Consider the following 25,906-nt stretch of genomic DNA (forward strand, 5'->3'; position numbering starts at 1 on the left):
TTGGCCAAAGTAATTACTTTGGTTTTGGTTTTACGACACTCGATTGAAACTCATTCTAAACCAAAGCAATTCGCTAATTACTTTCGACACTCAATTGAAAACCGCTCTAGTTATGATGTTTCTTATATTTATTACTTATTTAGGTGTTAGATATATTCATTTGTGTCGATTAACTTACTTATACGTTTGGCCCTTTTGTAAATTCGAATGCGGATAATCCTTCAGTTCTCATCTCCTGCGACGCTTATTATTGGAGAGACATTGTAAACCTCGACTCCACTGAGAAGTTCTCGCATTATTTTCCGAGTATCCCCGACGCAATATTGATTAGTTCATTTTAACCTTTACAGGGGTTAATTTTCATACTACTACAACAACAACAACAACAACCGTCCATTTATTTGCCAAATTACACAAAGTTTTACAGAACAGAATAAATTAATTAGATCAGGCAAAAACCCACTCAGAAGAATAGTATGAACTAAACGAGCTGAGTAGTTTCTATGAATTATGCATGACTGCAAGATTCTGAGTTGGACATGCGGTATGATAACTTACACGAAGGGTCCCCTTATACCCTTCTCCTCATCTTCAATATAACTTGTCTCTGATGTGTGTGACGTACCGTGGTACGTTACGCTTTAAAATGTTTTTAGCAACTTGCCTCCCAATCACGATAAGGCTGCGTGTGCCGGCACACAAGTTGCGGGAGACATCAGTGTTGGGTGCAGTAGCGCCTCAAGCCAATCGCATCATATTAGGGAGCTTAAGCACGCGCGTTTTTGAGACAAGGACGGCAACCGGAAGAGAAAATTTCGCCTGCCTGGACAGCGGTGTCCCCTGATTTTTATATTAATCATCTCTAATGGAGAAAAGATACTTAGCAATGTAAATGTGGTTGTGTGGAAACAAGTTAAAAGGGAAATTAGCTTACTTCCGTTTGCCGTCCGCGCGTCTCAAAAACGCACGTGCTTATGCTCCCTATTTTAAAAATGCATCGCGGCTGTAAGTGGTGTGGGCTGTGGTATGCTTCAGTACACCGGTCCCAGGAACAAACACTCGTTTCCTTCATAGATGTAACTATAATCTTCTCCATTCTGTTTCCAGGGAGTTGAGTGCTTCGAGCTCTAAGAGTCCCCGAAAAGAAGAGAATGGGTGTCATACCGAGGTAAGAAGCCATCTCAAGCTTGTGTGGTATAAGAGTGCCTTTTCCTTTAGATCAAGCTGGCATTTTCCTTTTAATGCATAATCAACTTAAACTTGAACTGATTCACGAAGAAAACAATTACAGAAGCCAGTGCTAGGCCATCAGTAGTACTCGGATCGTTTGCTTCTTGCTGTTATGGAGGCTGGAAATTTACACTTCAATAGGGACTCAGAAATACGTGAAAGCTAGCCGTTTTCTGAGATCAGTGCGTAGAAAGCGAGCTTTAAGATTTTTTCGTCGGTATTATGATTGTAGCTTGACGGGTTCCTGCCAAATTGAAAGCTTACACCACTTGAATACTTGAATTCGTCATTTTCAATGCGAGCTCAAGATTTCCGTTTCGCTTTATTCGGGAACAATCGCCGCAAAAACAAACCGACAGATGTCGGTTGGTTGGATTCAAGTTTTCCCGAAGCCACAGCAGACTCAGGTTAGTATTGTTTTTAAAAAACGTTAGTTACTGATACATACCTCCTAATCTCTCCTCCCCGTTCCGATCTACCCTAACCCACTATTCCTAATCGTGTCATTTGATAATTCTTTCAGCTCGAAGAACTTAGGCACCACGTTGGGAGTTTGGAGGCTGAGAAAGCTGCAATTGTGAAAGAACTCAGTTCACTCCGGTTCAGTCGAATCAAGAGATAATGACCTTCATTACTCATGTTCCGAAGAAAGCGAAGCGAGGCCTTTGCCATAGTTAAACCTGACACAGCTTCGAAGTTAATCCCAATTTGCACTCCATGATGGATGGGAAGAAAAACGGAGCTCTTATTTCATTTGGATTTTACTTCGGTTTTAGCGAGTTCTAACTTTTAGACACGATAAAAGTCGCAAGCATCCAAGATCAACTACAAAGAGGACAGTGTTCTTTCGCATTCAGTGAAATGAGGATACTTGTATTAACATCCAAATTTTAATTATTTTTTTCTTAAGTGAGACGGTTCAAACCGCCTTTTTCAACATTTTAAATAGCAATGGGGAAAGAAACTGTATTTTATTGTTAAGGTTTCATCACCACGTCAAAAATTGGGGTTCCTCCTGCTGCTACCGGAGCAGAGATTACGTAAAACAAAAGCAAGAAAACAAAACAACTTTAAATGAAAACTAATCCCAGGTGACCAAAAAATACAATGCTTTCCGGTACTTGCAGAAAGGCCCAAAGTTAGGCGGTCTAAACAAAATGGGAAGTGAGGATATACATATTTTTATCGACTGTGCGATTAGGCTCTAGAGGAGAACTTTTCGCCCAATACCAAACAGCCCTCAAGACGAACGCAGATCATCAAATAGTAGAGTAAAGCCTGGTTTCCATATGATCTGCAACGGTCTGCGACGATCGGAAGCTGTCTGCGTCGGTCTTATCGCAGATGATCGTAAACACAGGAGGCAAATGTTTCCATTTAAATCTGAAGCGATCGCAGACAAGCGTACCACTAATCATCCTCTGCAAAGCGAGGAGAAAAAGGCGCGCACTTACTTCAAGTCTGATTGGATGTGTTTCAAGGGGAAAAATAGTGTGTTACCGATAGGACACAGATCATCTCAGTCACACGTTTCCATTGAAAATTGTGTTAGTCGGAAGCGTCGTAATGGTCGGGAAAGTAGAACTAGATTCAACTTTCCCGATCATCCAGACTGTGTGCTGCAGACGCCGCGGGGGACACGTTTCCATCTGTCTGCAATGTGGCGCAGACCTATCGGCGATCGTATCGCAGACCGATCGCAGACCGTTGCAGATCATATGGAAACCAAGGACGGATGAACAGTCTATTTCGGAATATCGAAAATCTCTCGAGTTAGAGAGCTCTCTGTGGACTTTTCAGTATGTAACTCCAGCTATACATCTAACGGCTTAAAAGGAACCGCTATTCTTGCAACAGAATAACTGTTCACCAGAGGAAGTGATGATTCCAAACAAATGTCTGAGACTTTTTTCAGAAAGACTATTTATCAGAAAAAAAACTCAGTTCAAACTGTTTGGTTGCCACCTACTTGAATCATTGTTAGGCGCTTCCTTAGAAACCTTTTTAAACGAAATTGGTGAAAACCATTATTTCCGATGGTTTAATGTTGATAAACTTTAACTTTTTGTGCTTACTGTAAAGCACTATGTCATGGGCCGTGTAAGACTGAAAGAAAGAAAGACCACGTTACGTGATCTCACGAACCGCGATGTCAGATCGACGGCCTACAGAAACGGGTCGAGGTTTTCCCAAGTCGCTTTGAGGCAGTTGCACGGCAAAATTTTCCGTGACTTTTCTTTTTTTTTTTTTTTTTGCATACGTTTTACTTGAAATGTCATTTTCGCTGAGTTATGCATCTTTTTAGTCCAAATGAAAGCTCAAAATAAAGATTCTTTGAATCCTTCAGAATAATTTTTGGAGCGATTCATTTTTTTGTCGACATAAATCTGTTGATCCCGCATTCCCGCAGTCGAGAACTAAGTGGAATCATTAAACGAGTGTTACTATATTCTTCACACGATCTCGTAAAAAGTGTAGTTAAGCCAACCGCAAAAGTGAAAAACCGTATGCAAATGAGATGACTGCGGGAGCGCGGGAGTAACTCTTCAACAGTCTTGGGAAAACCGTATGCAAATAAGATGACTGCAGGAGCAGTCTTTAATCTCTAGAATTTAGAGGCCGGGTATTCTAGAATCTATCAAAATTTGCATAAGAAGATACACATCCCACACGCGCGCATACGCAAGAGAGTAAAAGTCGTATTTACCTCTTCGTCGCATTCTCATGCAAAACACAAGAATTTTTACCTATATTAAAGATTCTTTCTCCATTCGCGAGCAGTCATCTTTTCAAATTTCACAGAAATCTACCGATTTCTCAAATATTTTACAAAGTTTTTTTTAGCGAGGTGATGAAAGGTCATATTTTTGGGCAAACCCGGGCAAGTCACGCGACGCCAGAAATGATAAATTTCTGTTCACAAAATGCCCCCAAATCAAAAAGTGTCATCTCAGAAGATAAGAGCATCATTGCAAAAGCTTATTCTATGTAAAGAGTAGGTTCTGGAGGTAATTTTGAGAGTGGAAAATAAGTTAACGGCAAGCTACGTGAAATGCTAATGATGTTTAATACGCAACAAAGAAGCTCATTTTATTTGACAAGAATATCGTTTACTATTGCCATAAAAACTATCCAGATGCCTTTGCTAGGCCCTTAAAAAGATCTCTTTTTTCTCGTAATTTCGACTAAATTAATGTACTTGAAAAAATACTCGATTCTGATTGGCTGAGAGCAGTGCAGTTCAAGTGTAACACAGTGTAAATAGTGTAATACCAGTGCTTATTATCCATGTGTATTAGTTATTAGGGAACTTAAGCAACGACAACGGCAACGAGAACGTCACAAATGTGCATATTTAGTGGGCAAAAACAATAGCTTTGCACGCCCTGCACGTGCGTTTTTCACTTTTGTCCATTTCTCTGCCGTCGTCAGCAAAACAACAGCGTGAAATAGTCAAATTTTAGGTTTTATGGAGAACGTCAGCACTTGACGCTAAAGTTTCATTTTCACCCCTAAATTAAGCGCCGTTTCGACCAATGTCATTTTTGAGGAACTACCACACCCTTGTCATATAAGAAGGGTTGACATGTTTACAAAGTGATTACAATGACGCGAATTTATATTTTGAGACGACGTTCTCGATGCCGTCGCCGTCGTCGTTGCTTAAGTTCCCTATTGTGTGGAAGGCGCGGTGGCCTCATGGTTAGTGTGCTCGACTCCGGATCGAGTTGTCCAGGTTCGGGGCCTGGCCGGGGACATTGTGTTGTGTTCTTGGGCAAGACGTTTCTTCTCTCCACCCAGGTGTATAAATGGGTACCGGCGTAATGCTGGGGGTAACCCTGCGATGGACTAGCATCCCATCCAGGGGGGAGCATAAATACTCCTAGTCGCTTCATGCTACGCAAACCGGAGATAAGCGCCGGCCTTAATGGGCCTTCAGGCTCGTAACAGAGACTTTACCTTATTAGTTATTGTACAGAAAACGCCCGAAACGAGTACAGATATTCCACGATATTGTACAGTTAGGTATTTGTACACTTGGTTATTGTACAGTAGAGAACCGGTTTGACTAGGTTAGTGTCTGACGTTGCACCGCACGCACAAATCTGTCACACGTTGTCGGTTGTTTACGATTCATTTACTGTTGTTTTTATTTTGACTCGCCCTAGCGGGCTCGTCAAAATACAGCGCCACTAATGAAATCAAATATGTTATTTTGCAAAGGAGGAGAGGGAGGGGGGTGGGGGTGGGGGTGGAGAACTGGAAAACCTTTTGGAGCAGAGAAGAGAACCAACGAACTCAACCCACATATGACGCAGAGTTTGGGAATTGAATCCAGACCACATTGGTGGGAGGCCAGTGCTCTCACCACTGCGCCATCCCTGCTCCTTGGCTGACTGGATCAAATATGTATATTTGCAGTCAGTAGTCACTGTTGTACTTCAAAGCTAAATTTCCCGTGCGACGCTCTAACGAACTGAGCTATGAAGCCACTGACGTTAAGAGCTGGTCATTTATGGGTTCTAATGTTCCCGTGAGGAATGAATCAAGGATGAAATGATCTATGAATTGGATCATACATGAACTGCGGATATGAAATCAAGTGAAGCTATAATCTTCGCAGTTATGAACGCAATTTTTGCAATTGCGTAGAGAAGCCTGAAAAATTCTGGACTTCAACGAGGTTTGAACCCGTGACCTCGCGGTACCGGTGCGACGCTCTGCAAAAAATGCAAAAATTGTGTTCACAACTGCGAAGATCATAGCGTGACTTGATTTCATATCCGCAGTTCATGTATGATCCAATTCATATATCATTTCATCCTTGATTCATTCCTCACGGGAACATTAGAACCCACAAATGATCAGCTCCCAACTTCAGTGGCTTCATAGCTCAGTTGGTTAGAGCGTCGCACCGGTATCGCGAGGTCACGGGTTCAAACCCCCTTGAAGTCCTGAATTTTTCAGGCTTCTCTACGCAATTGCAAAAATTGCCTTCGTAACTGCGAAGATCATAGCTTGCCTTGATTTCATATCCGCAGTTCATGTATGATCCAATTCATATATCATTTCATTCTTGTTTCATTCCTCACGGGAATTTTAAAACCCACAAATGGCCAGCTCCCAACGTCAGTGGCTTCATAGCTCAGTTGGTTAGAGCGTCGCACCGGTATCGCGAGGTCCTGAATTTTTTAGGCTTCTCTACGCAATTGCAAAAATTGCGTTCACAATTGCGGAGATCATAGCTTCTCTTGATTTCATATCCGCAGTTCATGTATGATCCAATTCATATATCATTTCATCCTTAATAACAGGTACATTGTATTTGCATATGAATATCATTGGACATTATAAATTATAAAATAATTAGGATAGTACACACACTCCCGTTGGTCAATAGCTGTGTTTGGATGAGAATGTGAAACTATGGCTGTGACATCACACAAATTTTGATTGGTTATGTTTTGTCAGACACACGTTTTGATTGGCTGGTAGGAAATAGGAGCATATATCAAGAAAATCTGTCTCAATCAAGAAGTAAAAAACCAGCATTTTCCTTCATTTATCAAATTAATTATTTTGAGAAATATTTTTTAAAGCAGTAGAGGACTTTTATCTGTGTTTACATAGCCTCATCTAAACACAAGGGGAGTTGGGAGAATTCTCGACACTTATGCAAACCCTCGACTGTGTCTCGGTTTTGCATAACTGTTGAGAATTCTCCCAACTGCCCCTTGTGTTTAGATGAGGCTATGTAAACATGGAAAACGTCCTCTATTGCTTAAATAACACAACAAAATATAACTTTTTGATCGGTTGCTTTATCTCAAGAGGAGCACTTCCGGAAGGCAGTTTTCTATTAAGCACTGGCCATTGAAGCAGATTCAACCAAACATTTGCCTGTTGGGCGCATCTGGCAAAATAGTCCAAAATTCACGTGGGGCTCCTTTTTTCTGGTGCAAACAGGGACAGTCTGAATTATGCTGATTTCTCTTCAGCTGACTAAACATAGCACTGTATGCAATCAATGTAACATGAAGACAATTTAGAATGTAATAGGGTCCCTCCATGTGCATGCATGAGCCCAAGCATTGAGGCCTGTCGAAGAATAGGTTATTCACTAAGCTCTTCTGACCCTATGAGTTACCAGTTCAATAAATTATATACTATTGTAGCCCAAAACAGCCATGTGAAAGTTAACTAATAGGCACCCAATTTACTGTGACCATAATAATCCTTTGAAAATTAAGAACCCAAAAGTTGTTTTTCAGTAGCTGTGTACCAGCAGGAGAATCCTTCAAGCGCTCCTCTGTATCAGAAACTATCCAGAAGATGCAGTTTATCAAGATCAGTTGAGATTTAGACTTGACAGGGATTTATCCATTTTTTGATACTTACTTAGCCCTGCCTGTGTTGAACAACAGCTCCGTTTTTATTGAAAAACAGTAATCAGTTAATTAACGTTGCTTGGCACATTACAGCTTACTGCCTGCTGCCCGCCAGAGCACGAAGGGAAAATTAACTATAACTGAAGGTTTGTCAGGTATCGATGTCTTTAAACGTTGTGCAACAATAAACTGAATTGAATCTTTATGCTGAATTAAATTACTGATACTAAGGGCACCAAGAGTCTGAGACCTTCCAGCTGAGCATAAAGCACATAGTGAAACTGTTGTTAGTGTCCTCTGCCTTAGGCTAAGGCTATTTAAGGGACCGGTCATAATTTATGTAGAGGGGGGTGGGTGGGAGAAAAGTAGGGGGGCCCAAGGCTATTTTAAATTAGCAAAGAGGGGGGCTATCGTTTTTTTCTGCTAAAAAAATAAGGGGGGGTCATATGATTCAGCAAGATTTATAAGAAGTCAATTCAAGAAAGGTAGACTAGTGAACCAGTTGGATAAGATGGAGTATAAAGATATTTAAAACACTGATACTCTGTTCAGTAATTTATTACCATGACATTTGTTGTGTCCTCAACATGTGAATTGAAAAACAAAACAAATTAACATTGTTTGTAAAGCCAGCCAGTGGAGAAAGTCAACTTGAATTTGAAGGAAGCACCAAATCCTTCATAATGCCGACCTCAGTTTAGCAGTTCAAAGTAGTGCACTAACTAAATACAACTTTTACAACTCAAATACTGCTATAGATTAATCATGTCTTGTGATTTTAACAAAAACAGTGCAGTAATATAAAAACTTGAAATGAGGTTTTCTTCCCAGTATGACAGTTCCTTAACTCCACGCTCACAGTTGGAAGCATCAAACAATGATGAAGGACACTTGATTGAGAGTTCAAGTATTTACCATAGCAAGCATCTGATGATTATCGCTACTCAAAAGATAGCTAACTTTTTGTTCTATTTTCTCCATTTCGATTTTTGTTTCCCATCTATTTTTTCTCTCTTTGAATAAGTACTCTTCAAATGCACATTCAGTCATGTGCGGTCTTGCAGCTTCAAAGATCCTTGGCAAAAGTTCTGGTCTACACGATACACTGATTTTGTAATTTAGGAGGTTAGTCGAAGGTTATCAAAAATCATCTAATAATTGTATGTGATAGTAAGCTTTCAATTATCACTGGCCTTATAAACATCTAGCCAGTAGATGCGAGGTAGTTGGAGAGGGGGGGTCATGGTTGAATAATTGATTTGCATACCCTGATGGGGGGGGGGGGGCACACAGAAAATTTGACATGCCCAACATGAGATAAGACTGAAAGGTGGAAAAAAGTAACAACCATATCAGACCAGGACAGGGAAAAAGCATCAACTGCATATGCCCTTGGGTCAGGATGGCACGAAACATATTTTTCAACCTTAAAGTTTAGCCTATATGCAAATAAATCTATATCACGGCTCCAAATGGTTGACTGGAGTTCACTGAAGATGGTTGGATGTAGGGACAACTCGAGGTCCTCAGCAAAAAGCCCAGGTAGAATCAGCCTCAAAATTTGAATCCCCAGGGACATATTGAGCAGACAGCCAAATTTCTCTTGACATGCACCAATGCCAAATCTCCTTGGCAAGAGTGTGTTAAGAGGCTCAGATCTTATTCCACCCATGTTATTGATAGAAGATTATGCAAACATTCATTGCGCTATTTAGGACCCACATTATGGAGCAACTGACAACTGCAGACAGATCAGTTACATCGTTAGCCAGTTTTAAAAACCGTGTACGTAAGCGTGATCTTACCTCTGTCAGATGATGGCTGCAGGGGCTGTGCTCCTGGTGCTCATTGTCAATTCTTAATTGATTTCTTCAATTCTTATTTCATAGTTTTTTCATATATGTATATTTGAGTAAATTTCAGAATTTAGTAGATAGTATTTCGTTGTAAATAATGTTATCTATTATTATTTGTGTCCCCACATTAGTATGAGATATCTCCCATGCAGGGGTGCAGGGATGGCGTAGTGGTGAGAGCACTCACCTCCTACCAATGTGGCCCGTGTTCGATTCCCAGATCCGGCGTCATATGTGCTTTGAGTTTGTTGGTTCTCTACTCTGCACCGAGAGGTTTTCTCCGGGTCTTCCGGTTTCCCGTCTCCTCAAAAACCAACATTTGATTTGATTTGTGTTAATTGTTAATTTCTATTTACAGTGTCCCCAATTAGTGCTTCAGCGCTAGAACGACTAGACACTTAAATAAAGTTCCTTTCCTTTCCTTTCCCGAACTAGAACGTTCTGACACGGTAATAATAATAATAATAATAATAATAATAATAATAATAATTATAATAATAATAATAATAATAATAATGGCTTTATTCAGCATTTCCACAAGGTGGCTCTTCATCTGCTAAAATATATCATCTAAAATAAAAATAAAGGTATAAAAAAGTAATAATGATACAATAATAAAAATAAATATATGTATTTACGGTGCATAATAGAAACGTTAAGCTAAAAAATTATCTTTGACCTTTTTCATTAATAACTTAAAAGTCATCTTAGAAAACTGGTTAAAATCAAGACAGTTCCTTACACATCCAGGTAAAATGTTAAAGCTTTTAGCAGCTTGGTCTTGATAAATATATGACATGTACACTTGTGGGATTTCAAGCTGCATAGCTGCACTGGACCTCAGAGTTCGATTGTGCATAAATTGCTTCAGTCGCAGGTAACCTGGCCATTCACGAGAATAAATCGCCTTATGAACTAGCTTTAACAGCTGCCATTCGATATGTACTTTAACTGGTAGCCAACTTAGCTTTATAATATCCTCACTTTCAACAAATTTACCTACAACAAAGCTCGCGCATGCTGTTTGAATTCTTTGTAGGCGTTTAACAAGGTAATGTGGTAAATTATGATAAACAACACAATTGTAGTACAACTTGGAAAGTACTAGGGCCTGAACTAATAAAGTTTCTACTACTAGTAGCCTCTTCCGGACCTTCTTTCCTCGTGTACTGAAAGTAACGGTTTTCCCATCTCTGCGAGAGCCATTTGAACGTAAATCGCGACTTGAGCAGGAGACTTTCCTTGAAATTTTTTTTTACTTCACTAATATCCTTAATCGGTTTGGCAAGGTCAGCGCCAAAAAGAAGTGTTGTAATCTTTTTTAGATTTTAAACACACTGACTGAAAGCTTTTATTAATATGAGGCCTTAGCTCATCCCTCCTCTTTAATGAGGTCAGAAAAGAAAATGGCATTCCCCAAATCATTCAACAAATCTAAAAGCTGGTGGGGGTGGGGGGTTGGGATACAAGAAGGATCAATGTTTCCCCTCTACCTTATTGACACGCTCGAGAGTCACTACAAGAGCTTGATTGGCTTTAACGCTATTCTTTTGAATATCTTGCAGGGCTAGAACCGGTTTAGACAAGTCAAACCATAGTTCTTTGTTAACCTTAGAGACTCCAAGGAATTGACAGTTTCTGGAAGTCTGGTACCTGCTCTGGATCTCCTTGATTTTGTCTTCCAGAGGTTTTGTCACGCATTTTGCGTTGACTATGTTAGCAATCATGTTGCTAACTGGAGGGCGAAAGCTTCGGTTTCCTCGCAAGATGTACCCTTGCACCGTCGTTTCAGTGTCCATAGTAAAAGGTTTGCTACGGCACCAGTAATGTCGCGATTGATTGATAGGACAAACATACGTGTCCTATTTACACCAGGGGCGTGGCGTGAGATTTTGAAGGTGTATTCACACGAAGAATGTTTCCAGAGCCAAAGGCGATCCAAAGTAGGGAGGTCTGGGGGCATGCTCCCCCAGAAGATTTTGAAATTTATGGTCTCGGAAATGCCATTTCCGACTATTTTCGAAGGACAATTCAATAAATAAATGCGAAGGAAAATGCATTAGTTAGATGTTTATTTTACCCATTTGCCGAGTTTTCTCTACAGAAAGCTACAACACAAACAGGGGGTTTACAGTATAAGCAAAGGACAAGATGTCGCAAAATCTGTTATAACATCATCATCATCATCATCATCATCATAACATATCCTTAAAAAATAACCGGGAACTGGGGGACTGGTGATACTGAAAAATAACACTGTTTGTGGGCTTCGAAGGGTAGAGTTTTCTTTCTTTGCTTTCGTCCACTATTACGTTTCTTGCCGTTAAGGCCTAGCCAAACGGGTCCACTGAACATGTTAGTGTAACATCATCCAACATTGTTGAATCATGTTGGAAGTTGTTGAACGAAGTTTGATTTCCATCAAACATCGTCTTCAACATCATCCAATGTTTCTTTTGTTCTAAGGTGTGAACAACAGTGTTGTATTCATTCAGCCATCACATTCACATTGATGTAAAGCAGGGTGATGTAAAGCAGGGTGTGTGCTGTTTGTCGAGCTGTTTCAAAACCCCCGCAGTATCGTGGTGACAAATCGCAGCAACAACGAGCTAACAACGCACCTGGCTTACGCTTTCGTTTTTAATTAATTGCTATTTTACCGCTGCAAAAACTGCAGCAAATTGCTTTCACTTAGAATCGCATTTTTAAACCGGCTTAAGGACGGTGCCTACTATTGTTATTGCGCATACGTTTTGCGCATCTCGAGATACTCGGATTTACTATAGGTGGTGCTTATTAATACAGGGATATTTTTGCGCGGTTCAAAACTATGCGGAGAAAGCAGAACTTAGCCAGTTCTCTTGGTATCCAAAAAGAAAATTAAGGGTAATCATGCATTTTTCTGAGGTAATTAAGCTTCAATTTGGAAAAGAATGCCATACATTGCTTGGTATTTTACAGCTTTTTACAAATATTGTTGATTAATTATCTTCGAAAAATGCGTGTTACTGTTTGGATTTCAATAACACTTGTTAAGATCTGCTTTTCCCGCATGTTCCGTAAACCGTGCAAAAATATTTTTGAATTAGTAGCCACCGTCTTAATGAAACAAATCGAGTGTCCAAAAAATGGCTTGACCTTAAGACTGAACTAATGTTCAACGAAAAACAAATTTCTCTGCGCAAGTTTTACAATCGTTAACTCTGGTTATACAAAAGCAAATCCTTTCTGTAAATCACTTCTTGGCGTTTTGCAAAAGACTCTGCAACACTTGAGAATTTTGCTTCAAGTTATTTTCCATAGGCGGCGGCTTGAGATGTTTAATCAACCTTTCTTGCCATGTTTTTCTTTCGATTAAATCGTAATAATCCAAAAAGGTGCGATTTCGAAGAGCTTTGGGTAGATTGCTTCGATCAATGCCATCAATTCGTATGGCAATTACACAAGGGTCACCCATCGTCGCACATCTGTACAAGGCGATCTCCAGTTCCCCACGGCAAAACTCACTTGACATGTAGTTGTGTGACATCACAATCAGAACCTTCCGGCTCGTGTACACACTTTGCGTGACATTATCGATTACAGGTTTGCCAATCTCAAAGTCTTTGTAGTGTATGCAATAGTTAATTTCGTGGTTATCCAGTAGAGGTATGAGTGCCTTTTTGATCCAGTTTGAGTCTTGGCTGCTGAAGGTGACGAATACATCATACCGAAACTGTTGATCAACCACAGCAGTCTCTATAGACGAAAATGTGATAGAGATGAAATGGTTACTACTCGATCACTCTCAAAGCATCGAACCTAAGACATGCATAGAACAACCACACCTAGTTATTTTTTTACTGCTATTATTTCCCGAGGAATTCAAAAGCTCATTTATTCTCAGACATTGCACATTGACAGGACCTCAGCTGATAAACTCCTGACTTTGATTAATTGGATAAGCTGGCAATGAATGGAGAGAGATTCCGTTTAAATACGGGTTGTCTGAGAGAACCATACTTGAGAAGAGTGAGATGTGTAAATTGTCACAGATTAGGGACATTTCATGAATGTAACCCGATGTATTTTAGCTCGTGCGGGATCCCAGATAGCGCAAATGAAAGGGGAGGGATACTCGTCGTCTCGTTTAGGGGGTGTAAATTTCAAATTTTGGTCTCACTTGGCAGGGTGTTCTGGGCAGAACGCCATCCTATGTAGCCCATATGAAGCTGTGAAGGTCTCCTTTAAGGGTTTAATTAATTGAAAATTTCCGACAAGCATCCACACCCCTTCGTATGCGAAACAACATACAAAGGAACGGCGTTTCTTATCACGCTTATGTTAGGTCTCAAAACCGATTTTTAAACCCTAACCGTTCACTTATTTTGATCGGTGTTGCAACTTATTGCTAAAAATTTGAGATTTTTACAGCTTGTTTCATTCGTTTGCTAGATATCGGTATATTTAACAGGGTTCGACTCGTTCTCGCAGTTCTGAAACGTTTATTCTCAAATTTCTACTACTTAAACTTATGGTACTTTAAGTGTGGTTTTACTGCATATAAGTTAAAGTGAAAAGCATGGGTCATTTTGAGCCCTGTTGCGGGTGCTTAATTAAATTAGTTGACAAGTTTTTTTTTATGCAAGGGCCAGCTGAACAAAGTAAAGTGCCGGATCTTTGGAGACCTATAACCAGAAAAATAGAAATACGAGTAATACGAGTAATACGAGTCTGGTTGTACCGCTGTGAGAATATGTATATTTTTTTGGTTTACCAATGAATCGTCAGGCACGGCCTGACTTCTTCAGCGAGTTAACTCCCGAAACCTCGATCCCAGGACTCCCCCGCCAACGAAACTCACAACGGAGTAAAAAGCTCTGGGAAGACCGACCGGCGTTGGCATTTTTACAAATGAACCAGTAAACAACCTTCTAGGACATAAAAAAAATGTTTCTTACCAAAAAATAGGTCCCCGATGTATTTCTGACTGCGACACCTTTTGTATACAAGAAAGATAACACCCATGATGAAACCGCTGATGGCGGAGCCAGCGGCGATAAAGGAGATGGTGATCAGCGAATTTCCCTCTACCTCACTCTTAATTTCTGCCTCTCCAACTTCATCAACGCTGTCTACAAATTAAAAGTATGGGATGATGAAAAGCTCGATCCAAGAGAAGTGGGGTTGGATATGAGTAGGAGTTCATCCAGATATGGGAAAGGAGTCAACCGATGTGGACTCTCGTAACAAAGACGCTCACAGGAGAGTGGGTTTTCATTTTGACTCTACAACACTTCTATAAAAGCAATTGGGGAGGAAGGGAGCTCGCATATTGCCGTAAAAGGATTAGGGCGGGGAGCCGAAATTTCCTTGTTTGTGCGCTCTCTTTCTCACTTTTCACACAGGTCAGTCATTCTCCAGAGAATTTGAAAAAGGAACCAATACTTCGAGGTTACGTTAATTTGCCAATATTATGATTCGAATAGTTGTGAGAATATCTTGACACCTTGCAGGTTAATCAGTCAACTAGGGAGAGAATGATGGAAGGAATCCGCACACAAGGGTAATTTTTATTAAAGTATACCCTACAACGATAAAAACTGTAGGCATGTATGAGGAATACGGCTTGTAGTGGATTATTGCGTATGTCATGTGTAGGTTCTTTAAAATAGTTTAATTAATTAAAATAGTTTAATTAACTACGGATTCTTTAGTGCCCAGCTTATGTTTTCTTTACGTTTCTAATATTTGTAATACTTACCTCGCAGTCTTAATTTCTCGAAAAAGCGTACCTTCGCCCTACCAACGTTGACCACCACACCACAGGAATACCAAACATAATCTTCATGGCTGACATTCAAAATGGTGAGTTGAAAAGTAAGGACTTTCGTCGACTTGGGGCTGTTTTTCGGAATGAATTGCTTTTGCACGTAATGTATATGCTGACTGGGAATTTGCTTGTCATCTCTGGACCAAAACGGGTCTGGTGTGTCATGCAAAACGGAAGGATATTGGGCCGAGCATTCGAGCAAAGCCTGAGACCCAACACTTGCAAACACTTCTATCTTCTTAACCAGGACTCGGGGACGGAGATCTTAAAGGGAAATGTGAATTCATTTGCACAAAGAAAGCAATCGTGGACAATCATCATTCTGGTATTCGTGGAATCAGACCGGTGATCTGATAGGCGTAATTCGAAATAGAGTTTCTTCTTTTGTCCTGGTCCATTCAAAAGAATGCGGTGAGACAGCGCATCCCCTATAATTGGCTGCATTCCCTTGAAACTTCTTGTGTCATATATACTGTGTGGTTACACCTTATGACGAAACCTTATGGTCATCACTTGGCTTGAAAGTGCACCACGCGGTCATAAGGACAAGAGATAAGAATGACCTTAGGAGTATGGGTGAGATCTAAAAATAAATTTGAAATAATGATCGTGGGCTCAAGGCCTAGGATTCGCCGTCGTTCCAAAGGATCTATAGATCGTTTACGTTTAACCTAGTTGGGAGCCATAACGATTGATTTAAGTCATTCAAGCAGGATTGTTTAGGTACAAATAGCATGGATTGCCGTACCATCATGAGACAAACCGCTGCTCAAAGTAAGAGAAGGCCGTGCAAGAGAGGAGTTTGTCAGAAGAAAACTGACACTAATTTATGTGCGAGTTAAAGGGAAAATTCAAGTGTGGTTTCAGTTTTGGCTTTACATTTCGTTTGCTTTAAAAAGGTTGTACCTCAAGTTTAGGCCTCTGTTGTAAAATCATATTTACACGTTTTCGAGTAATGAACTGGATGCTGTCCCCCGGGATTTCTGCTCGTGCCTCCTCTCATTTATTAGGCGGAGAAAAGTATAAAGAAAAATATATTTGGTGGATTCTACATCACTATTATTACCTTTTGACACGACATGCAAGCGTGTTTTCACTTCATCGAATCCTTTTGATGTATTAATTCCGCACAGATACCATCCATTATCCAGCCGGGAGACATTACGAATTACCATCAAGATCCTTAATGTTTTTTCGGTAATCACATGTGATAATCTGACTCTTGCCGTACGAGCGACGTCATTGTCCTGAAATCTCCAGTAAGACCTGGCCGTCTTTTCTAGACACTCATCTTTGGAGCAGGTACATTCTAGTGTGATGTTCTGTCCTTCCAAAACAACGATCGGACTCAGTTTTAAATCAGAATGCCATTTGACCATTTTATATCCTAACAAATTAAGGTTAAAAATGAAAATTTTGGTTAAGCTTCTTTTTTTTCTTTGATCGTTTATGAATATACTATCTTCCTTAAGCCAGGCCAGTTGCAAACAGCGACGCAAACCGAAGCACAAGCAACATGATAAATTACGGGATGATGAAAAGCTTGATCCAAGAGAGTTGGGGTTGGATATGAGTAGGAGTTCATCCAGATATGGGAAAGGAGTCAACCGATGTGGACTCTCGTAACAAAGACGCTCACAGGACAGAGGGTTTTCATTTTGACTCTACAACACTTCTATAAAAGCAATTGGGGAGGAAGGGAGCTCGCATATTGCCGTAAAAGGATTAGGGTGGGGAGGCGCAATTTCCTTGTTTGTGCGCTCTCTTTCTCACGATTCACACAGGTCAGCCATTCTCCAGAGAATTTGAAAAAGGAACCAATACTTCGAGGTTATGTTAATTTGCCAATATTCTGATTCGAATAGTTGTGAAAATCTCTTGACACCTTGCAGGTTAATCAGTCAACTAGGGAGAGAATGATGGAAGCAATCCGTACACAAGGGTACTTTTTAAGTATACCCTACAACGATAAAAACTGTAGGCATGTATGAGGAATACCGCTTGTAGTGGATTATTGCGTATGTCATGTGTAGGCTCTTTACATAGTTTACTACGGATTCTTTATTGCCCAGCTTATGTTTTCTTTACGTTTCTAATATTTGTAATACTCACCTTGCAGTGGTTCCAATATTAATCTCTCGAAAAAGCGTACCCTCTCCCGACTAACGTTGACCATCACACCACAGGAATACGCCGAAATATAATCTTCATGGCTGACATTCAAAATGGTGAGTTGAAAAGTAAGGACTTTCGTCGACTTGGGGCTGTTTTTCGGAATGAATTGCTTTTGCACGTAATGTATATGCTGACTGGGAATTCGCTTGTCATCTCTGGACCAAAACGGGTCTGGTGTGTAATGCAAAACGGAAGGATACAGGGCCGAGCATTTGAGCAAAGCCTGAGACCCAACACTTGCAAACACTTCTCTCTTGTTAACCAGGATTCGGGGACGGAGATCTTAAAGGGAAATGTGAATTCATTTGCACAAAGAAAGCAATCGTGGACAATCATCATACTGGTATTCGTGGAATCAGACCGGTGATCTGATAGGCGTAATTCAAAATAGAGTTTGTACTTCTGTCCTGGTCCATTCAAGAGAATGCGGTGAGACAGCGCATCCCCTATAATTGGTTGCATTCCCTTGAAACTTCTTGTGTCATATATACTGTGTGGTTACACCTTATGAAGAAACCTTATTGGTCATCACTAGGCTTGAAAGTGCACCGCGCGGTCATAAGGACAAGAGATAAGAATGACCTTAGGAGTATGGGTGAGATCTAAAAATAAATTTGAAATAATGATCGTGGGCTCAAGGCCTAGGATTCGCCGTCGTGCCAAAGGATCTCTAGATCGTTTACATTTAACGTAGTTGGGAGCCATAACGATTGATTTAAGTCATTCAAGCAGGATTGTTTAGGTACAAATAGCATGGATTGCCGTACCATCATGAGACAAACCGCTGCTCAAAGTAAGAGAAGGCCATGCAAGAGAGGAGTTTGTCAGAAGAAAACTGATACTAATTTATGTGCGAGTTAAAGGGAAAATTTAAGTGTGCATATCGTGATTGGTTTCAGTTTTGGCTTTACATCTCGTTTGCTTTAAAAAGGTTGTACCTCAAGTTTGGGCCTCTGTTGTAAAATCATATTTACACATTTTCGAGTAATGAACTGGATGCTGTCTCCCGGGATTTCTGCTCGTGCCTCCTCTCATTTATTAGGCGGAGAAAAGTATAAAGAAAAATATATTTGGTGGATTCTACATCACTATTATTACCTTTTGACACGACATGCAAGCGTGTTATCACTTCATCGAATCCTTTTGATGTACTAATTCCGCACAGATACGATCCATTATCCAGCCGGGAGACATTACGAATTACCATCAAGATCCTTAATGTTTTTTCGGTAATCACATGTGATAATCTGACTCTTGCCGTACGAGCGACGTCATTGTCCTGAAATCTCCAGTAAGACCTGGCCGTCTTTTCTAGACACTCATGTTCGGAGCAGGTACATTCTAGTGTGATGTTCTGTCCTTCCAAAACAACGATCGGACTCAGTTTTAAATCAGAATGCCATTTGACCATTTTATATCCTAACAAATTAAGGTTAAAAATGAAAATTTTGGTTAAGCTTCTTTTTTTTCTTTGATCGTTTATGAATATACTATCTTCCTTAAGCCGACGCAAACCGAAGCACAAGCAACATGATAAATTACGGGTGCGTTCGATTGACCCTATTCCGGAATACGCATACGCGGAGTGATGAGTTAAAACGTTATGTTTGGAGCGTTTCGAAGCAGCAAGGATAACAAAAATATCTCTCAAATAGCGTTTTAGCAGATATTTGACAAGTTTAATGTGAATCTCCGTAAAAATGAAGGATTAAGAACTTATATTCCATGTATTCCTATTCCGGAATACGGTCAATCGAACGCACGCTAAACATGTTCCGGGTACGGAGCGAACGAGGTGAGCGACCAGCAACTTGATCAGAATTTAAATTTCCAGTGTCCTGCTGAGCTGTGGGTCCAAATGGATCCATAATACTAAAAAATATCATCAAAGAAGCGTTACTTTCGTTTCTGTCCAAATTTGAAGTACATATCGTGAATAGATGAAGTCAGAAGCACATGATTAGGAGCAAACAACCCCCATAGCAAAGCCTGTGTCACAGCACTTTTACAGACCGATCTATTTTTCGACTACCTTTCCCCGCGAAAAACAAAGGCAGTTCCAGTTCGGTGAGACACTAGACGCCAAGTTCTTGTGATTGGTCAACGGGCTCCTGCGGGAGTCTCGTTCGCGGGAAATTCAATCTGAGAATAAATCAGTCTTTCAAAGCGCCGTGACAGGAATATAGAGTTGTTGTTCGCTCCTAGTCGTGGGCCCATGATTAAGCCAATCATGTACCGAGTAAGAAAAAATTGATGTTTTTGGCTTTGATTGCTTTTTACCATAATGCATCACTCTTCCGACCAGAATGCACTGCGAAGTGATCAGAATACATTGCTTTATGGAGGAGCTCGAGCCTCCCGCTTTGAGGGTGGAGTAACAAAGCACAGTGAGGAATGATTATTATCCTCGCAATTTTGGGGACGTACGTCTTTCATAGATATATCTCAACTGAAATATGCATATTCATAGGGCAACGGCTTAAATCGCACTTACTGTTAACCAGCAGTCTCGTGGTTTCTGTGAAGTTGCCAAACATGTTCTCGGCGAGGCAAGTGTATTTCCCGTGATGTTTACCACTGATGAACACCACCGTTAAAGTCAGCTCTTTTCTATCCGGCGAAAGCTTCACATAGTACGTTTCATCGAGGTCATTATGATGAATCTGCGAACCATGTCGCCACCAAGATAAAGTTGGGTTTGGCCATCCTCTTTCCACAGCGCATACAAACTTCTCTCTTAAGTTTGTCAGGACTTGAATATTAAAAATTTTAGCGTGTTGAAGCTTCCTAAGGCTTGGTTTACCTGCGAAAATATTGAGTTGGAATCCTTAACAATTAGATCTAATTCAAAACGTTTGGCCTTCAAATAAATAAGCGAACAAATCGTTTCAAAAATAAGCATAGAAATAGATTGATTACTCCCGTATAAGTTTCTGCCTCCAATTTGTGGAGGTGTGATAGGACTTTGTTTATAACGAGTGGTCTTTGAACCTGGGAGGGAGCACGGTGATAACACACTTTTCACTCTCAAGATCTAAATGTTAATTCTACTTACAATTCAATACAATAATTTATTAAACTCTTCCCAGAGGGGCTTTTCAGAGCTTGACTTGTCAGCTGTCAACTTATGGGAATTTGGCGATACATTTAAACAAAAACCGAAAGAAATGTATATATAGAAATACATATTTGAAGGGCGAGCTATAGACGAAAGAGACAAATGATCGATCCTCGAACTTATCTGGAAAATTAAGGCAATTGTCTCTTACAGCAACTGAAAAATTCAGGTGGCTCCTAAGACCGATGACCTCTGCGATGCTGGTGTAATACTCTAACAACTGAGCTATGAAGCCACACGTTTATGAGCAAGTCAGTTTTTTGGGCTCATTTGCTCATTTCTTCACGTTTGTTTCACGCGAACAAACTTTCAAATTACACCATGAATTAGAGCGACTTTCGTATGACCTTGAAAAAGTGTTCTCAATTTGTTTCACGGATCAATGTTTGGCAAGATTTAAACAAAAGCTTCACCTTATTCCCGCCAAGGAAACTCCTAATATGGGCAGTACACAGTTCAATAGGCCATTTCCGAGATCATGCCTGTCTCCTCTTCAAAGCTTTTAATTTATGTTTAATTTAAATGAGTGAATTAACTAAACAAAAACAGAGTTACCTGGACTGACGCCACATTTAACAGTCCCCCCTCCGAAGAGTTCCGGGTACGATATTTTACACTCAAAATTTTCGCCTTCTTGAACACTGCTTGTGTTTGTGAGCCACGTTGCAATCCAGGTCTTCCCTTCATTTTCTCGTGTAGAGGTTTTCTCAATCGGTATTCCATTTCGTGTCCAAGATGCATTAACAAAATTGACACGCGATGATGGCGACGAGCAGTTAAGAACCAGAATTACACCCAACGACGACGGAACGAGACTTTTGTTTCCGGGAGTGATCTTGCAAAAGGATTCAGCGATGTCTAGAATGAATACTGAAAATATATGCCAAATACATGCCTATCAGCAACAGAGTCTATAACGTAAAAAAAAACTGCTCGATATTTTTCTTTTCCAACCCATTTCTTTAAAAGTTTGAGTGAAAGATGTTTAATAGACTTCCTAAACGTTCAGTTCACTTTGCCTCCAAACTGCACCACTTCCTCTTGATCTCCTCAATGATCTCTTAGATTTTGTTCCCATTCCCCCCTTTCCCTCCCTTACCAAAACCTTCAAATAGCTTATTCCACCTAAAATGCCCCATGGGCAAAGTTCGCCCTGCTCTCAGAATTATAGAGAGAGAGTACTTGTTCCCAGATTCTATAGACTCTTTGCTGAGAAAAGACCTGGGAACGAATTTCTTTTGATACCTGTCTCTTGCCAACACGATCTTTTCCTCAAATGAAGGGCTATCCTTCATTGCCATTTTACTCCAAATGAAGTATAATCCTCCATTTAGATTACTAGGTCCCTGGACTTGTGGTAGCAAATAAAAAGAAAAAAATTAACCCCTGGACAGGATTTGAACCTGGAGCACCCAGTTTGAAGGGACAGATTTTATCCACTTAACCACTAAAGATCAACGGCCTCGGAAATTTGACGATTATTTACCAAAGCTATTAAAATGGTCTTGCAGTTTGGTAACCGACATTTTTCACTGTGTAAGCTTGCTTCTTAGCGGGTTTTAATACACGTTTACAGTGGTACTTTTGGAAGAAACAATTATTGACATTTAATAAAAAATGACACACGTACTCGCAGTTAGTGATGTGGTAGTCTAATAGTTAAGTGAAGGGGTTATTATTCACACGTTCACAGATTCGAGTCCTGAGTGTTCAGACATTATGGGGTTCGGCTCTTAAAGGAAATATGTTCATTTTCCATGATCCCTATCAAGCTTTCAGTGATAATACGGCTTTACTTGGAAGAAATTGACAATTAAGAATAATACTTGAATTGAGGGAGAGATTTGGATGCTCTTGCCTATAAGGGTTGGGGGATTCCTCGGATGCTTGTATATACTGTGTGACGCAACACAACTTGCGACTAAAACGTTTTTTCTTTCGAATGTTAACGGCGTCACATTGTGTTTCAAATTAAAATATTTAAATTTATAGCATCACGTCGCGACTTTTGGAGAGCTCATGTTGTAGCCTCCCACGCAAAGACATGATTAGCGACTTCTCTGGAGTCAATTAGATTAAAGCACCTATTGATTGTCATAGTATGAAACCAGGATTTGTGCCGCAAAACTCTGTCTTACAGGTTCGATAGCGAACAAAAAAGGCCAGAATAAGATCCTAAACGAAAAGCCAATAGAAACTTTTACACACTTTTATTCATCCCCTCGGCCGTGAAGGCCTGGGGTAAGTGTGATTCGTTCTGCGGCTATGAAAGGCCGGAAAGGAAGAGGAAGACACTCGCACAAGAAGATGTCACACGGGGCAAGACTGAACAGATCACGAAGTGTAGAAGAATGATAGTATAAAATTAAAGGCAAGCAAGTGCAAGCAACAAGAACATAAAAATAAACTTATTACCAATACATTGTTAGGTCGAAGACTAATTTGAATTCGATCAGAATTTTACTTAACACTGAAATCGGGGTCGTTCCAGCAAAACATTTGTTTCCGACGAGTGGCTACCAGATTTACAATCATGTATGACCATGTGTTTCTAGTCCTTGATCGGTTTCCTGCCTACTCACTTGCATATTTACCCGATTTATCAAACAAACGCTATTTCAAGCTATGCCAAAAAATTGTATAAACTCGATAAGTGAACTGAGTGAACTGACAACTTTCCTGTTGTTATTGCGCAGGGCAGGTGTTCCACGAGCTGATATTATAAATTTCTATTGTACGTGTCCTGATGAGAATATAGGCTATTCCTGTCCTGGAATATAGCTCGCCCGTTTTTCATCACGCGTTGCCGGTGTACCTTTAAGTTAGTAATGATCTGGAAAGGCTATTCCACTTCTTGATATATATGCACTGTCGTGTACAGTGAGTAACATCAGTTACCGTGACAATGCAAAACAACATTGCTTCCGTCCTTTTTGCGAGTGTTGCCGTTCGAAAGCGTCAGCGATTTTTATCGACCAGAATTGAAAGTCAGGGTGATCAGTTTATGAGCAAGAAAGACCAAAGTACGGGATAGTCGATTTTTCAAGCGGCTGAAACTGAGAAAAAAGAAACCCTGATCTTTGGCTTTCTCTGCCGCAAAACTCCACGGAAACCGGCCAAAAGGTTCAGAGCGCAACCACCACACTACTATGCTAAAACTAACAGGAAAGAAAAAAGATGAATGTTTGTTACGGAAAAGTTAACTAAAACCCCCTAAGCGGCATCAGTTGTGTACAACAAAAATATATCTACCTACCGGCGAAAACTATTCCAAGAGCTTGACTGTACAACATCCTTATTGAAAATTAATACTACAAGGGATGTGCTTTACAAATATATATCCCAGCCGTGGTGTTACTGGTTACAGATAATGCAAATAAAAACACATGTTGTAGTCAGTACTGAAACAGCTGCCGTTGAAGCGGCGAAACTTTTTAACAGGGGCACCCAACGTCAATTTTCGGAAAACATCTGTTCGGAAGACGATGTTTTAAAATTTCTTGCTTGCCTGCCTGTCCTGCGATATTCGAATATCTAAAAAATGGTATAATTGCCCATTTTTAACGGATTTATACCCTAAAAAGGTCTCCTAGAATTTTCGGGAGCCTTTTTTCTGGCTGAAATTTTCGGAAAGGTAAGTTTTGATCCCTATAATTTTCGGGTCACTAGACTTTCAGCTAGGAAATCCGAACAGATGAAACACTTTTAGGGGATAAAAATATGCCTGTATCTACCGTTTAAATACTAAAATACGTTTAACAATGCTATGTTTAAGTGGTTTTGAACTATATTCTCGTTGGGTGCCCCTGTTTTAACTTGGTCACTTTCGGAACTAATATAACTGTTTAATTGTTCGTTCGGAAGCTTTGTGCATACTCAGAGATATTTTCATAGTTTGTTCTTACGCTTGCATGCCTCTCTTTGACATAGGTTAGAGAGTTTAAGTTGTCATTGTTTGGACAATTTGTATGCTCAGACGGGAAACGGGAAGTCTCTGTTTTCTGTCATCTAACGTATACTCTGATTCCATGGAGTTTCGAGTCTCCTTCCTCGTACAAAGTATTCACCATGAGTCATGTCACTTGCACTTCCGTATATCGGTCGGCAAAGGTAGTTTTGTTTTAGAGTTTTTTTTTTTTTTCGTTCTGAAGGTCCTTATTACTTTTGGCTTTTTTTCATGAATAATGAATCATGATGACAGAGCTTAGCATTAATTTGAAGTAATACGGAGCTCAGACATCACAGTTTAGTGTCATTGGTGGCACACTAACATAGTTAATGGTAAGTAAAAGAAACTGAATAGTGTCCCAATTAAGAAGATCACCCGAGAAATGCGTCAAAATAGAATGTCCGCCAGAAATGTAATCTCTTGTCCTTCAGTTCGGTTTTAGTTCGTTTCGTGTGTTTTTCAATTAATGAAAGTAACAAATAATAAATATAAACAGTTCGAGTATATGGTCGTTTTAAAATAAATGGATATTAAAGAAATACTTTACGTTGATAAGTGTGTTGGTTTTCAGTTCAGTATGAAGCAATCCTCTATGCAGCTGTTCAGGGCTAAAAAAAGATAATGGTTTTGTGTCTGGAACAGACAGGCGGAGAAAGGCGAAAAGAGTGAAAAAACTTAAAGCCAGATCGATGCTATGTTCACGACCAAAAGGATGAATAAAAGTGTTTGGTTTCATTAGCTTTCGTTTAGGTAGGCTGCGAGTTGGGAATCGAGCGAGAGGATACCTAAATATCTTGTCAGGTCTAGAGCTGGGACTCGAGTTAGGACTCGACTTAGGACTCGTGCCAGGACTCGAGCCCGAGGAGGGGGGTACTTCCTATGAATGGGCTAATGGGGACGTGTCGCTGAATGGGGTCGTATTTTCAAGACCGGATTGACTATAATGGGGTTGCATTTTCAGAGTTCCAGACAGAGTAACCAGAATGGGGTCGCAAATTGTCGGATTCTAGGGGTAAGAAAATTCTGGCTAGTGGGATTTAAAAATGGAAAGATTCGCGTTAAAATAAATTGGATTCAACGCTCCAATTTTGCTTGATCAAACATTGTTCGACCGTTGGCCACCCATGTTGGATAATGTTCGTCCAACATTTTTTGTTCGATCAGGTGTTGGATGGAGTTTGCTTTTGATCAAACATTGCGACCAACAATTCTGCTCAACGCAACAATGTTGCAGTGTTTTGCCGCTCTTCCAACAAAGTTGTGTCCTGAATCGAGTCTCATTCGCGCTGCTAAGAATTTTTTAAAATCTGACTTAACCTAGAGGAATAGTGCTGACCATGTTTCGAACAAATAAAAGTCGGCCCTGCAGCACTACAG

At 40.2% G+C, this 25,906-nt stretch overlaps 2 protein-coding genes across 5 annotated transcripts in view; one reads left to right on the top strand and one right to left on the bottom strand.

Moving 5' to 3' along the window:
* The window catches only part of LOC138003793 (CAP-Gly domain-containing linker protein 1-like), a 46,764-nt gene extending 42,764 nt beyond the window's left edge, over positions 1-4,000 (top strand). For all 3 annotated transcript variants that reach the window (XM_068850030.1, XM_068850031.1, XM_068850032.1), the window contains 2 exons: positions 1,108-1,168; positions 1,754-4,000. In XM_068850030.1, the coding sequence (XP_068706131.1) occupies positions 1,108-1,168; positions 1,754-1,852 (160 nt within the window). In that variant the 3' untranslated portion in view covers positions 1,853-4,000. The remainder of the gene's footprint in view (positions 1-1,107; positions 1,169-1,753) is intronic.
* A 7,531-nt stretch (positions 4,001-11,531) lies between these two features.
* Positions 11,532-25,906, bottom strand: part of LOC138003063 (uncharacterized) — a 16,227-nt gene continuing 1,852 nt past the window's right edge. Inside the window, exons 1-9 of one of the 2 annotated variants that reach the window (XM_068849008.1) lie at positions 23,837-23,916; positions 21,136-21,450; positions 19,957-20,265; positions 18,561-18,881; positions 17,400-17,744; positions 16,354-16,674; positions 15,219-15,551; positions 14,416-14,589; positions 12,571-13,213 (exon numbers count right to left, since the gene is read on the bottom strand). In XM_068849008.1, the coding sequence (XP_068705109.1) occupies positions 12,711-13,213; positions 14,416-14,589; positions 15,219-15,551; positions 16,354-16,674; positions 17,400-17,744; positions 18,561-18,881; positions 19,957-20,265; positions 21,136-21,450; positions 23,837-23,873 (2,658 nt within the window). In that variant the 5' untranslated portion in view covers positions 23,874-23,916 and the 3' untranslated portion in view covers positions 12,571-12,710. Of the gene's footprint in view, positions 13,214-14,415; positions 14,590-15,218; positions 15,552-16,353; positions 16,675-17,399; positions 17,745-18,560; positions 18,882-19,956; positions 20,266-21,135; positions 21,451-23,836; positions 23,917-25,906 lie in introns of those variants that run through there. The other variant, XM_068849007.1, reaches the window with a different exon arrangement.

This window comes from Montipora foliosa, chromosome 5 (assembly GCF_036669935.1).
Source record: "Montipora foliosa isolate CH-2021 chromosome 5, ASM3666993v2, whole genome shotgun sequence".
NCBI classification, from domain to species: domain Eukaryota; kingdom Metazoa; phylum Cnidaria; class Anthozoa; order Scleractinia; family Acroporidae; genus Montipora; species Montipora foliosa.